Source organism: Onychostoma macrolepis, chromosome 05 (assembly GCF_012432095.1).
Source record: "Onychostoma macrolepis isolate SWU-2019 chromosome 05, ASM1243209v1, whole genome shotgun sequence".
In the NCBI taxonomy this organism is placed as follows: domain Eukaryota; kingdom Metazoa; phylum Chordata; class Actinopteri; order Cypriniformes; family Cyprinidae; genus Onychostoma; species Onychostoma macrolepis.
The window spans coordinates 12,175,986-12,190,831 of record NC_081159.1 but is presented as its reverse complement, the minus strand read 5'-3'; the positions used below and the strand labels follow the sequence as shown (position 1 = coordinate 12,190,831).

The 14,846-nt window shown below is 37.0% G+C and overlaps 1 protein-coding gene across 2 annotated transcripts in view; it reads left to right on the top strand.

The window, feature by feature from the left end:
• Positions 1-14,846, top strand: part of tmem8b (transmembrane protein 8B) — a 139,864-nt gene that overhangs the window by 73,128 nt on the left and 51,890 nt on the right. For both annotated transcript variants that reach the window (XM_058777690.1, XM_058777691.1), the window contains exon 5: positions 117-385. In XM_058777690.1, coding sequence (XP_058633673.1) covers positions 117-385 — 269 coding nt within the window. The remainder of the gene's footprint in view (positions 1-116; positions 386-14,846) is intronic.

Here is a 14,846-nt window from a genome sequence, read left to right as displayed (position 1 = left end):
CTTCCTTGGCATTTCGATAAGCATACTAGTATTATTATGTCTCATGAGACAATGTCTACAGTCAGTGTAGCTTTCAAGCAGATGTCCTCTACATTTCTTTCCCTTGTACCTGGCAGAGTGTTCATCCCAAACTACATCTCTCGGGTGAAGGTACAGCTTGTAGACTGCAATACAAAGAACAGAAGCGGGGAGAGCTGTCCGGTTCTGCTGAAGATCCGCTCAAGGGCCCCGCCGGTGCATAACTCCAGCGCTATGGACTGCAGAGAGAACGTTCCCTGTGAGCTGGAGGTCCCGCTGCCATCCTGGGAGCAGTGGTACTACATTTTGGTGGAGCGTTACCTCAGTAGCTCAGATGTCTACTTTCGTATAGGCATTCAGGTTAAAGGTAAGAACTTGTTTTAAATTTAAATTTGTAACACTTTATTTTGATAGTCCACTTGAGACATTCTACTTACAGTAAGTAACTTTGCAACTAAATGTCAACTAGCAGTCATCAGAGTATTGGTAGACCATCTGCTTAATATCTTCTAACACTTTATTTTGATAGGTCCACAACATGCTCACTATGAGAAACTTTGCAAGTATTTATTTACATTTACATTTACATTTAGCAGACGCTTTTATCCAAAGCGACTTACATTGCATTCAAGTTACAGTTTTTACATTTTATCAGCTCTATGTCAACTTAGTCTACTAACCCTAAACCTACCCTAACAGTCTATTCTGAGAGTTAGTAGACATGTAGTTGCAAATGAATGAGAATTAGTTGACATGTCGTTACTTATACTTAGTAGAATGTCTAAAGTGGACTATCAAAATAAAGTGTAACCTTTACATTTGTATTGGATTAATTGTAGTTTCATAATCAATCTGATCATTCCATTCTCCACAACAATCACTCTGTACTGTATTCTCTATTTTTTTCTGATTCTGTTGTCTAGGGCTTTGCAAAGCCTTTAGCTCTGTATGAACATACAATGGCCCCAAAAACTATTTGGGAACTTGTGAATCCTAAAAAAAAAACATAAGAATTTCTGCAAACAACTTTTTTTTTCTTTCTTTCTTAACTCTAATTTTCTAATTCTTTTTTCAAAGTGATTTTAGTGAATGTGTGAAGTTCTCCTAGTTCACACAGATATATCATACTGAATGTGTTCCACAAAATTTGCCAACCAGAATATACATTTTGTATTAGTTTTTAAAAGCATATCCATTGCTTAATGCTTTGATTCAAAATATAATATTTATTATTATTTTATTATAGTAATATTTATGAATGGTTTGCTTAAAAAGTCAAAATATATTATTACATTATATTTCCTTGAAATATATTATTGTACAAATATTTTAGGTCAGTATTTTTGGTATACACTTTACACTTTAGTAAAGGGACCAATTCTCACTATTAACTAGTTGCTTATTAGCATGCCTATTATTAACATATTGGCTGTTTATTAGTATTTTTTAAAGCACATATTCTAAATGATCATATTCTACATCTACAAAAAGTTTATTGAAACAAAAGCCACATTTAATGGTTTGTTAATGGTGAGAATTGAACCTTAAAATAAAGTGTGACCACATTTTTTTAGCAAGTTAATACTGTTAATCAGCAATGATGCAAAAAACACAACATAAGAAATGTTTATTGAGCGCCACCTTCATTTGGACAACTTTAAAGGTGATTTTCTCAATATTTTGATTTTTTTTGCACCCTCAGATTCCAGATTTTCAAATAGTTGTATCTTAGTCAAATATTGTCCTATCCTAACAAACCATACACCGATGGGAAGCTTATTTATTCCGATGATGTATAAATCTAATTTTCAAAAAATTGACCCTTATGACTGGTTTTGTGGTCCACGGTCACATATAATAAATGACGTTTATTCATTAAAACTTACAAGTACATTTCTTTGGGTCCACTGTGTGTATAATTTTTTATCATCATCTGTTAATCTGCAACAGGTAGAATTTAAGGCAGTAATCCATATTATAATGAACCCATAATACAGTACAATCAATGTTTTGGGTTCTGACATATATATAAATATATATAAAATCACACTATGAATAGGCCCACCTGGTACCATATTTTCCAGCCAGTGTTTGGGGGCACGTTACTGGATGCCAATACATTCTCTGATTCATTGATGGCCTGTAGTGCTGTAGGTTGCGACAATCCCAGCAGACCCCAGTGGAAATATATTAGTCCAGCACAAATGAGAGGGCAACAGCTTGCAGATTTGATCCGGGCTTCATTAATTCTTCATTGGGATTTATCATTACAAATGTTACAGGCATATGGCTCCTAGTCATTGTTTGGTTTTAGCATCGCGATGAATTGCATTTGAGCATATTAAAGCTACCTGGAATGCATTCTGACTTCACTGCTGGAAGGTTTTTTACAAAGGCAGGTGTTCTCATGGCCCAGGTGGAGTTGGGAAATTAAAGTGTGTACAGAGAGAGACAGGCTTTGTTATGAATCTCTGTGACAAATTGGAACCTCGGTGGGCTCAGATGAGGACCCTGTCATGGATTGGAGCCTCCGCCTTTTATTCTGCCTGATGTTACAATGAAGTGTTGATGAATTCCGTACTTTTGCGTGTCTTGAGTCGTCGTGATAAATATGGCAATTGGGCTGCTTGCAAAGTGTGAAATAGATGGTGGACTCAATTCGGTCACATGGACCGTAGTATTGCAGCATCGGGAAGTTACACGCTCACTTTAAAAGACTCTCTTTGAGACAGATTTGCTTTGATTCTGCTTAAATCTATATGTTCTTTCAAATTGCACAGCTGTTGTTTATGGTACACTCATATGACCTGATTTTCCCAGAATATCTGATTGGATCTCAATTTTAGAGCATTAAAATATTATCACTCAGCACTTAAATGACTTTTCTATTAAAAAAAACCTCCAGTTTACAAGGTCAAAATTGAATTTCCCTCCTCACAAGAGTAGGCAAAACACTCCCACTCCAAATCTTCCTTGTTCTCTCATTTTGTGTGAGGTTTCTCTGTTCGTCTGTTCCCCCGTTTTGCCTCCACATCCTGCGGTGCAGCAGAATCCCTGCCTTTGTTACAGCCTTGATGCCAAGGGATGCTGGCGCTGATGGCTCGGTAAGAGGGGATGAAGAGGAGGGCCATTGATGTTCAATGAGGCTGAACAGTCTCAGACCAGCTTAGATAAAGCACTCACAGGGGGAAACAATTGGCCATGATGAGACGGTGTACCTGCGGAGAGCATTATCTGTGCGCGTAAGGAGCGGAAAAAGGAAAAACCTGTCTAGCAAGGACTTATTGCAGTGCCGTTCTGTCACATTCAAGGCTGAGAGTCAATTTTGTCACTTCAGACTATTTGCCGCATTCATAAAGGAGGAACAAATCCCTTTTGCTCAATGAATTTGTGCTGTCAAAAGATTAAAACATTACAATAGATTAAAAATATCACAATTTTTTCATCATTTTTTTTTTTGTTGTTGTTGCAGATTTCAGTTCAATTCAATTTGTTTAATAGGAATTGTTATTACAAAGTTATTAGGAATATATTTGCAAGTAATCTCACATTTTCTCATTCCTTTTTAATGCATTCAGTCCTTTTTTTCATGAAATATCAACATAATAAGTACCAAAGATTTGTACTACTAGCCTACAGCAGTCCATGGGTTTTTTCTGCATTAAAGGTGTTTTTGGTCCTAGGTGATTCTTTAATATTTGTTGTTGATTGAATTCTTCCATGAAAAGACTGCAGATGAATATACATTTGTTAAAAAGTATAGCAGTCACAGAGCAGGTAAAGTGAGACAATATTTTGTCCCTGGCTTTGTTCTTAAAACATGATCCAAATGGACACATCAATGCCAATGCACATTAATTTCGGATGAAGTTAATGCAGATTTAAAGTAATGGAAGAATGTACACATAATGATGGATGATTATGATTAAGTATCCCACTATACCTGTGTTCGCCCCTCATTAGTACCGCTTATTATATAACGTAGATAATCCACTGACCCGAGAGCTCTGCAATCAAGGTAACTATTAGACATCATCTAACTCTGTCATTCATTTCTCCTCTATGCTATTTTTCACCAGTTGTGATGGTCTATACTCTGCATCACATGACCTTGTAGTATCACCTGTGTCTGAAGGTTTTGGTCAGCGCTTCTGTCAGCCTTAATTCAATTATTCTGAACCTAGCTCCCCTTTCCTTGATCAATTTCTCTGAACAGCAGATACTGGCTGGCTGCCATCTCTCTCCCATCTCCCAAGGCGGTATGACCCTTCATGTCCTTCCTTTGCCGTTTCTCTACACCATTCAGTTCTCTTGATATTCTTAATGGAGAGAACAGATACGTTTATAAGTTCAACAAGAAACATCTGGTATGTGGAATTAATTTCCTCTCAGCTATTTTTGACAACAACATTTGTATTTATTGATAAGACGGTCAAAAAAAACAAACCCTAAACTGATTAAAATTCTGATTTTATACGGTCATCTGATGAGCCCAACTACTCTTATGGTGTAACCTAAACGATTATGAAATTACTGTACCAGTAGATGTCTTAAAAAAGATTACAAATTGTAACTTTTTATTATAGTCACAGGAAATTTGGCAATAGACACTGAATATTATTCTTGTATGTATGGTCGTTTTTCTCTTGTCATCCGAGTGAATCATATTCAGAACAAAACAAACAGAAACAGACAGAAGTTAGACAGTGAGCGTTGTTCCATAGTGTCTTGTTATTTTGTAGAAATGTTGTCGTGGTCTATATCTGCTAAAAAAGACATGTTGTGGATGTTCAGCTGATCTTTTAGATCAGGCCTGTCAAACACATGACTAGTAGAGGAGTGAAACTTGGACTGAAAGATGATTTGAGGGGGAAAATTTAATTATGCTGAAAACATTCCCGTTCACTTATTTCCATAATAAATATTCATTCATACTCTGATAAATTAGATTTAGTAATTTACATGTGCTCCCTTTTGTTTTACGCCAAGTTCTGTGGCTGGTTGTATAAAGTCTTACAAGGTAGTCATCTAATTTTTTTTTTTTCTTTTAGTCATGACTATTTTAAGTTAGTTACATAAAAACAGATTGTTTTAATTTGAATCTAAAAGGTATATTGGTAACACTTTACAATAAGGGTACATTAATAATCATGTACTAATGCCTAAATTAATAATTAATTCATCAAGTACTAATGATTATTAAAGTTGTTAACTAATCATGAATTAATGAAGAGCTATCCTAAACTACAACTGGAGTCATATGGACTCACGCATCAATAACGGCAGCCTTAATTACATGTTAGTACATGTTTGATAGTTAATGCATTAATTAACATTTATGGGTAAACTAAATCAAACAGATTTATAAACAGCTAAATAAAAATAAAACCTCAAAATCCATAAAGAACATTTGTAGAACAATCCTGAAGAAATGCCGAAACAGTTCACTGTCCATCCAGGCATGAGCCATGATGATACTGTACTACTGTATACTCTGACTTCTTCAAAATCCACACCACATCTCTTAACCGGGCTGAATACTCGCTGTGTTAGTACATGTGTATTTGATAGTAAGTATAAAATAAATCATGAGCTGAGTTTAGTAGGTAGTTAACAGTGAATTAATTACGATTGGGCCCCCTAAAGTAAAGCCATGAGTTAATGTTAGTGTATGGGTAGTTAATAATGAATTAATTATTGTGGGCCCTCTCAAGTAAAGTCATGTCAAAATAATGCATTAACAAGTCATGAGTTAATGTTAGTGTATGGGTAGTTAATAATGAGTTAATTATTGTGGGCCCTCTCAAGTAAGGTCGTCAAAATAATGCATTAACAAGCCATTAGTTAATGTTAGTGTCACGTCCTCTGTCGTGTGTGTCATGTGTTCCTGCCTCTTGTGTCCATATTTGGTCTTGTTCCTGACCTTGTAGTATCACCTGTGTCTGAAGGTTTTGGTCAGCGCTTCTGTCAGCCTTAATTCAATTATTCTGAACCTAGCTCCCTTTCCTTGATCAATTTCTCTGAACAGCAGATACTGGCTGGCTGCCATCTCTCTCCCATCTCCCAAGGCGGTATGACCCTTCATGTCCTTCCTTTGCCGTTTCTCTACACCATTCAGTTCTCTTGATATTCTTAATGGAGAGAACAGATACGTTTATAAGTTCAACAAGAAACATCTGGTATGTGGAATTAATTTCCTCTCAGCTATTTTTGACAACAACATTTGTATTTATTGATAAGACGGTCAAAAAACAAACCCTAAACTGATTAAAATTCTGATTTTATACGGTCATCTGATGAGCCCAACTACTCTTATGGTGTAACCTAAACGATTATGAAATTACTGTACCAGTAGATGTCTTAAAAAAGATTACAAATTGTAACTTTTTATTATAGTCACAGGAAATTTGGCAATAGACACTGAATATTATTCTTGTATGTATGGTCGTTTTTCTCTTGTCATCCGAGTGAATCATATTCAGAACAAAACAAACAGAAACAGACAGAAGTTAGACAGTGAGCGTTGTTCCATAGTGTCTTGTTATTTTGTAGAAATGTTGTCGTGGTCTATATCTGCTAAAAAAGACATGTTGTGGATGTTCAGCTGATCTTTTAGATCAGGCCTGTCAAACACATGACTAGTAGAGGAGTGAAACTTGGACTGAAAGATGATTTGAGGGGGAAAATTTAATTATGCTGAAAACATTCCCGTTCACTTATTTCCATAATAAATATTCATTCATACTCTGATAAATTAGATTTAGTAATTTACATGTGCTCCCTTTTGTTTTACGCCAAGTTCTGTGGCTGGTTGTATAAAGTCTTACAAGGTAGTCATCTAATTTTTTTTTTTTTTCTTTTAGTCATGACTATTTTAAGTTAGTTACATAAAAACAGATTGTTTTTAATTTGAATCTAAAAGGTATATTGGTAACACTTTACAATAAGGGTACATTAATAATCATGTACTAATGCCTAAATTAATAATTAATTCATCAAGTACTAATGATTATTAAAGTTGTTAACTAATCATGAATTAATGAAGAGCTATCCTAAACTACAACTGGAGTCATATGGACTCACGCATCAATAACGGCAGCCTTAATTACATGTTAGTACATGTTTGATAGTTAATGCATTAATTAACATTTATGGGTAAACTAAATCAAACAGATTTATAAACAGCTAAATAAAAATAAAACCTCAAAATCCATAAAGAACATTTGTAGAACAATCCTGAAGAAATGCCCGGAAACAGTTCACTGTCCATCCAGACGCAGGCCATGATGATACTGTACTACTGTATACTCTGACTTCTTCAAAATCCACACCACATCTCTTAACCGGGCTGAATACTCGCTGTGTTAGTACATGTGTATTTGATAGTAAGTATAAAATAAATCATGAGCTGAGTTTAGTAGGTAGTTAACAGTGAATTAATTACGATTGGGCCCCCTAAAGTAAAGCCATGAGTTAATGTTAGTGTATGGGTAGTTAATAATGAATTAATTATTGTGGGCCCTCTCAAGTAAAGTCATGTCAAAATAATGCATTAACAAGTCATGAGTTAATGTTAGTGTATGGGTAGTTAATAATGAGTTAATTATTGTGGGCCCTCTCAAGTAAGGTCGTCAAAATAATGCATTAACAAGCCATTAGTTAATGTTAGTGTCACGTCCTCTGTCGTGTGTGTCATGTGTTCCTGCCTCTTGTGTCCATATTTGGTCTTGTTCCTGTCCTTGTTAAGTGTGATTATTAGTTAAGTCTTGTCCAGCCGTGTTTCAGTAATTATCAGTGATTGTCATGTGTATTTAGTTCCTGCCTGTTTAGTTAGTGTTTGTCTGGTCTACTCGTTATTCGCCGGTGTTCCTGTCTGTCTCAGCCTTGCCTTGTCTTGCCCTGTCCTGATGTCACCATTAAAGACTATTATTTTGAAGTTTATCCTCGTCTGCGTGTTCCTCGTTCCTCCCTGCTGTGTGCACCATGACAGAAGACCAGACCTATACAGTAAGCGGCGCCCCTTCACCACGTTTTGTTTTCTGTTTTTTTAAGTCTTTTATTTTTGTTCCGGTCTGTCTGTCCCGCGGCATGGAAGTCGCCGCTCGTCCTTCCCGCTCTAGCCCACGGAAAGGCGTGGGAGTTCGGCGGGATCGCCGCGAGTGCCGCGAGTCCGTTGGCCGCGAGCCCCTCCTGTCTGCCGCCGTCTGCGGCTCTTCAGCCCGCCATTCGCGGGAGAATCGTCGCCGGATGCCGCTGACTCAAGCCCGCCGGACGCCGCTGACTCCAGTCCAGTAACGGGTCCAAGTGGATCAAGTCCACACGTGACGGCCAGGAGTGCCGTCTTGTCTTGCCCACAGGAATATTTTAATGAAACTTACCTTGTCTTGTCTTGGTCCATGGAGACTCGTCTGGGGCAGGCGGCTTTTCTTGTTGTGGCCATGGAGACCATTCCAGCCGCCTGCCTCCCTGTCGTGGAAGTGGAGGCGGTTGCTGAGGGACCTTGTGAGGGCCCCTGACTCCCTGTCATGCCCAAAAGAAGCCTCAGCTTCCGAACTGTTCCTGTGGGCTGTCCTGTCTGTGTGTCTGGCCTGTCCTGTCCCTGTCCTGTTCCTGTCTGTCTAGCCCTGGAGGGCTATCCGGTCCTGTCTGTGTGTCTGGCCAGTGTCATGTCCTGTCTGTTACGCCCTGGAGGGCTCCTGATACCCCCTGGATTCCCCAAGGAAATTTTGGGGGTAGTAGAGCTCTGGGGTAGGGTGGGCGGGCGAAGAATGTGGCCATGGCCACGAAGACCATCTGCCATGGCCGCCTGAGCTCCCTGCTCCGCCATGGCCACGAAGACCATCCGCCATGGCCGCCTGAGCTCCCTGCTCCGCCATGGCCGCCTGAGCTCCGAGCCCTGCCATGGCCTCTGTCTGTTCCACTCTGGAGGTCCCCGTTCCTGTCCATGTCTGTCCTGAGGGGCCTCCAGAGTGCCCACCCTCCCTGGTGGAACTGTTACGGCGCGGGTTGCGCCTTTCGGGAGGGGGGAGTACTGTCACGTCCTCTGTCGTGTGTGTCATGTGTTCCTGCCTCTTGTGTCCATATTTGGTCTTGTTCCTGTCCTTGTTAAGTGTGATTATTAGTTAAGTCTTGTCCAGCCGTGTTTCAGTAATTATCAGTGATTGTCATGTGTATTTAGTTCCTGCCTGTTTAGTTAGTGTTTGTCTGGTCTACTCGTTATTCGGACTTTAATCCAGAAGAGTATTGTGCATATTCTTTTTCCTTTCTACACCAAGGTTTTTTAAATATAAAAATTGACATAAGCTGACATTTAGTCCAGTCTAAACCAATAAATTCCATCTTGAATGAGTTTGACACCCCTGTCTTAGATAATCCTCTTTGGTATTTCTTTCCTTGTATAGTAGACTAGCTCAATCTAATCGCTAAGCATGATTTTACATAGTTGTACATATCAGTAGTACTGTAGTAGTAGTAGTAGTAATAGCAGTACATCGTAGTAGCTCATGGTGCTGCAGTTAGAGACATTTTTTTTCTTCTCCAAATTGTACTTCCCCTGTTGCAGTTGGTGACACCAAATGGTCATATTGATAGTGTCATTGATTGTGCTAATCACTCATGAGCTCCAGGCTTCAGGGAGTCCTCTTTGTTTAAGAGACATCTACAGAGCCAAATTGAAACAGATCCCAGTCGTGGGATTTCAAAAGCAGTTTCAAAACAATGAGCTGCAAATTTTAGCCCCCAAACTGCACTTCATCACACAGCTGTAATTGAAGTGTCAACAGAAAGGGTTTGGGGTTTTAGCCACACTTGCTATTGCTGCAGACCACCGTTGTTGGGAGAGCTGCAATGCAAATATGAGATTTTACATTTTGCTTGATTTTTCTGGTGCTCATTGGACTCCATTTAGCCCTCAAGGAGACGAGAAGGTTAAAACACAATAAAAGGAGGCTTAATTGAGACTGATGTGTTTTTATCAGCATTAATGATGAGTTTCAGTGTCTTAACATGGTGATATGACTTAATAGATCTAGACCCTCCAGAGCTCCAAGGTCTGGAATGAACTAATTCAACACTGAATGAAATAACTACATTCTCTACAGAGGCATATTTCTCTTCAGTAATGACATCAGCACAAATGTGATTGGGAACCGTAACGCAAAACGGAGAACAAATAACGCAGTTAAACATAATTGTGTTTTCGATGAGCCCCATTGTTATTGCTATTGATTGTTTAGCTGGTCTAATGAATATCTGGAATTTTCTTTCGAGTTTAACTTTGGTTATTGTTAAACAATCTTTAAGCTAGCTGGAAAGTAAATACAGACATATTTTGTATAAAATAATTTGGTTATTTGCACTTACAGCTCAAGTGTGCTATGAAAATGTACAGTTACATTTTCTAAACGATGAATAAAAAGTGCAAGAGTGTGATCAATATTGAAGGGCTTTCTCACTTTGAGGATATTGAAGCTGTGACCTTCTAACACAGCATTTTAAATGCAAAATATAGTGTAATTTGCCTGCCGGTAGCCATGACTTCGCAATGTCCAACCTTCATGGAGCCATAAACCAATTTCACACAGGGAATTGCATTTTTATTGACTTTTACATTCTCTACAATGGGCATGAGAAGGAAAATGTTTCAGATTCAGGGCTTAAAGGGTTAAGTTGAAACTATAACTATTAACTGGTGCAAAAAAACGTGATCATATCACTCCAATTTTAGCGTCACTCCACTGGCTTCCTGTCTCCTTTAGAATTCAATTCAAAATTGTGTTGATTGTTTTTAAAGCACACTCTCAGAAATAAAGGTACAATAGCTGTCACTGGGGCGGTACCTTTTCAAAAGGTACACTTTTGTACCTATTAGGTTCAAATATGTACACTTTAAGTACTAATATGTACCAAAATGGACCCTTTAGGTACAAACGTACCTTTTGAAAAGGTACTGCCCTAGTGACAGCTTTTGTACCTTTATTTCTGAGAGTGCACTTAATGGACAAGCCCCATTATACATTTCTGATCTTATCTCATTTAATTCTGCTCCTAAGTCCCCCAGATCTGCTAATAAAGCTCTTTTATATGTCCCACGGTCACGACTTAAGTTTAAAGGTGACAGAGCCTTTGCAGTAGCTGCTCCACAGTTATGGAATCAGTTGCCACCTGACATTAAGAGTGCTCCGTCTATTTTGTTTTTTAAGTCTAGACTTAAAACGCATCTTTATTCTATGGCCTTTCCTGATTTTTAATTTATGGATTAGTATTGTTATCTTGGATTTTAATTTGTATTTTATTTTATACTTTACTGTATTTTATGATTGTTTTGTACAGCACTTTGGTCAGTGTAAGCTAATTTAAATGTGCTCTATGAATAAAATTTACTTACTTACTATATATTTGTTGTTAATGTTGAAATGTGTTTGAAGACCAAAGCAGGACAAAAAAGTCTCTGAGCAATCAGCATCCTACCAATCTGGCAGGTGCCAACTTGCTTAACAGTTGTTGGGCACAGCTCTCATGGAGAGATTGGGCAAGAATAAGCATATGTATGCGGAGAGATCAAACACCTGTGGAAAGAGACAAACAGCTGCTTATCCTTCTTGTTGACACACTGATGAGAGATAATGGCAGGATATAATGAGGAGAGACATGTTTAAAGTGCACTGTTGCTATTGATATGTAAGCTGTTCTGGACACTTTCCCTCAGACCTCTATTGGGATCAACAGTTGTGAGTCTAATTGGACCAAATCAAAGGTTAAGGGAGTTTGGTAGTGGCCCTACGACACAGAATTGAATGTAATTAGTAAGGCAAAAAATAATATAAAATGATTGTTACATTTCAGAAAATACATATAATAAACAGTATATGCGATATGTAATGTTACATATCTGTACACATACACAGGCACATAATGTCAAATAATATAATAATCAAATAATTGGCATTACATTATCTGGTAAATATGTGCTTTTTTAAAAGTTATTATTTCACAAATATATGCAGGTTTGGCTGTTTAAAACTACTGTATTTCTGCACAACAGTAGATATTGTTGCATATGAAAAACCTAGCTATATATGTATTTTTCATGCTATTAAAACATTATACATTTAATTAAACCATGTTTTTCACTAGTTAGGCTATTGTGTAGTCACCTTGACCTACCTTGGCCTACTTTACACCTTAGAGCTGGAGCTGCACCTGTTGGCCATTGTTTTTGTTTTTTTTAATTTAAAAAAAAAATTTTATAGAGAAAATTGTTTTTCAAAACAATACATTCATTGTCTTGACATGTCAACCAGAAAGCACATGCTTGCATAACACTTTTGTGGTGATTTGTTGTCAGACAATTCAGCAGTATGGTAAGCATTTATTGTTGAAATGCAAAATGTTTTTCATAAATGTTTTGTTTCTGTTGATGTTCTTTCGGGTTACTGCTGATGTCTTGTCAGTGTTTGTTTGCTTCGCTAATGTTACTGAGTTGAGTCCCGTGGGGCCACTGTGGGAAATTTAGGAAATCTTAATCCCAGCTGCTAAAATATAATGGATCTAGAAATGAATCAGAAAAATCAGTCTCATTGTTTGTCATTAGGGCACGTTGTGAAACATTAGTGCATTGTTGTGTATTTAAAACATTTCATGTAAAATAATTTTGTTTGACCTGGAGAAACACATACACGCAGAAGTCGTCTTATTCATATGTTAATTTTACCGTGCCATTAATTTTGTTTGCTTTGATTTATTATTTTTGTTCTAATAAACACTGGGGTTTGTTTTCTTCATTTTACAGTGGCTCTATATTGTGCAGTGATGTGTACGAAAGCACTCATCTCCTTCATCGCTTCTGTGATTGAATGTTTTATTATTTTTTCACGGACACAGTAACCTCAAAAGCCTGCAATCATAATTTCTTCAGGCCATTCATGTGGATTCCTTAAAATCATTTTCATAATTAGATGACATGCCATTGAATAATTAAAATGTGTAATTCTGTTTATTGATGGCAACAAAGCTCATTCCTCTCCATCAGCAGCACAACAGTTTTAGTTGTTAATACTTAAGAGAACATTATTTGCACATCACTGGATCGTCACGCTTGATTTAAGAGAAGGAAAAGCAGTGTGTTAAGTGCAAAGTCAAAATTTTAACACTGAAGCCATGCATATACATTCAATATTGCACTTAGTGATTTTTACAAATAAAGACATCAATAGTTTTTTGACAAGACATGAGATGAAAACTCATATTTACACTAATACTATTAATCAAAATTGTCTTGATGGATTTGTTTATGAAAAACATGCTGCCTTTCACACCAAGATGTTAATTGATGGACTGGAGTCATCAATTATTGTGATGTTTTTATTGGCTGTTTGAACTCTCATTCTGACGGCACCCATTCACTGCAGAGGATCAAGTGATGTAACGTTAAGATTCTCTAAATCTGTTCTTATTTAGAAACAAACTCATCTATACCTTGTACAGCAAATTTTCATTTTTTGGGTGAACTATTCCTTTAATAAGCTAAATGAAGGCATGATGTGTGTCAGTATAACGCTCAAGACCACTGGGACAAATAAAAGTCAATGAAACATAAAGCAAATATTACCGACTGCACCTTTAAAAATAAACATAAACAGACACGATTGATAGTCATTCTCTTTATTCTTCTGTTAATGAAGCAAAAGGCACTTGGTCAGCAGGCCGATATGTTGATATGGCTTCAGATAACCATTTTAATTACTCAGTCAATTAGTGAAGTGAAGCAGGACTTTGGTAGTAACAGAAGACATTAGTTTCAGTAAACTAATTACCTGCTGTACGCTCAACGCAGCGGGAAAAACAAGCTATAACAAAACCATCAGTGGATATTACAGAACTTATTTAATGCGGCAAATGGGGAAGGCCATAATAAATGCTGAGCTTTTCCTATAAAATCAATTGTATTGATGGAAATGTCTCACAATTTTATGACTGTTCTAGCTTATTTTAGACATTGTTTGGTCTTAGAGTTATTGCTCTCATTCTTTCTTTTATCTTATTAAAAGCATAACCATAAACAGGCCACCTGATAAGGGCTAAAAAGCAACATAAACCTTTCTAAAATAGTGAGTGATGTGCCTCTTAAACAGAATAAGATGGCAAAGTCGTTATAATGCCATTACTATTGTATGTCTTGTAATATGACGTCATGCAACAAAAGCGGCATCAGGGCAATTTGTACTGATCAGCTTTATGTTTTACTTATGTATTCATTTCATTTTATAATTTCAGAAATGAATTATGCTTTTGCATCTGGTGTATTTGTTTGTTGACTTCGCTGTATGTTTCTTCATTCTATATTTAGTCAATATGCAGATATAAGTGTGGGTATAAGTTTTGGATTTTACACCAAGTCATCCAGTCATCAATGTCACATGATCTTTCAGAAATCATTCTAATATGCTGATTTAGTGCTCAAACATTTATTATGAATGTTGTAAGTGGCTGTGCTGCTTAATGTTGTTGTGGAATAAACAGAACAGCATTTATAAGAAATAGTTGTTTAAAAAAAAAAAAAAGGATTATTAAATGTCTTTACTGTCACTTTTGATGAACGTAATGTGTCCTTGAGGAATAAAAGTACTAATTAAAAAAAGAAAAGAAAAACCTTACTGACCCCACATTTTTGAATGGCAGTGTGTCATCGCCAAAAATATTGGCACCCTTGGTAAATGTGATCAAAGAAGGCTGTGAAAATTAATCTGCATTGTTAATCCTTTTATTTAAAAAATTCACAAAAATTTAGCCTTTCATTGGATAATAAGAATTTAAAAAGGTTGGGAAAT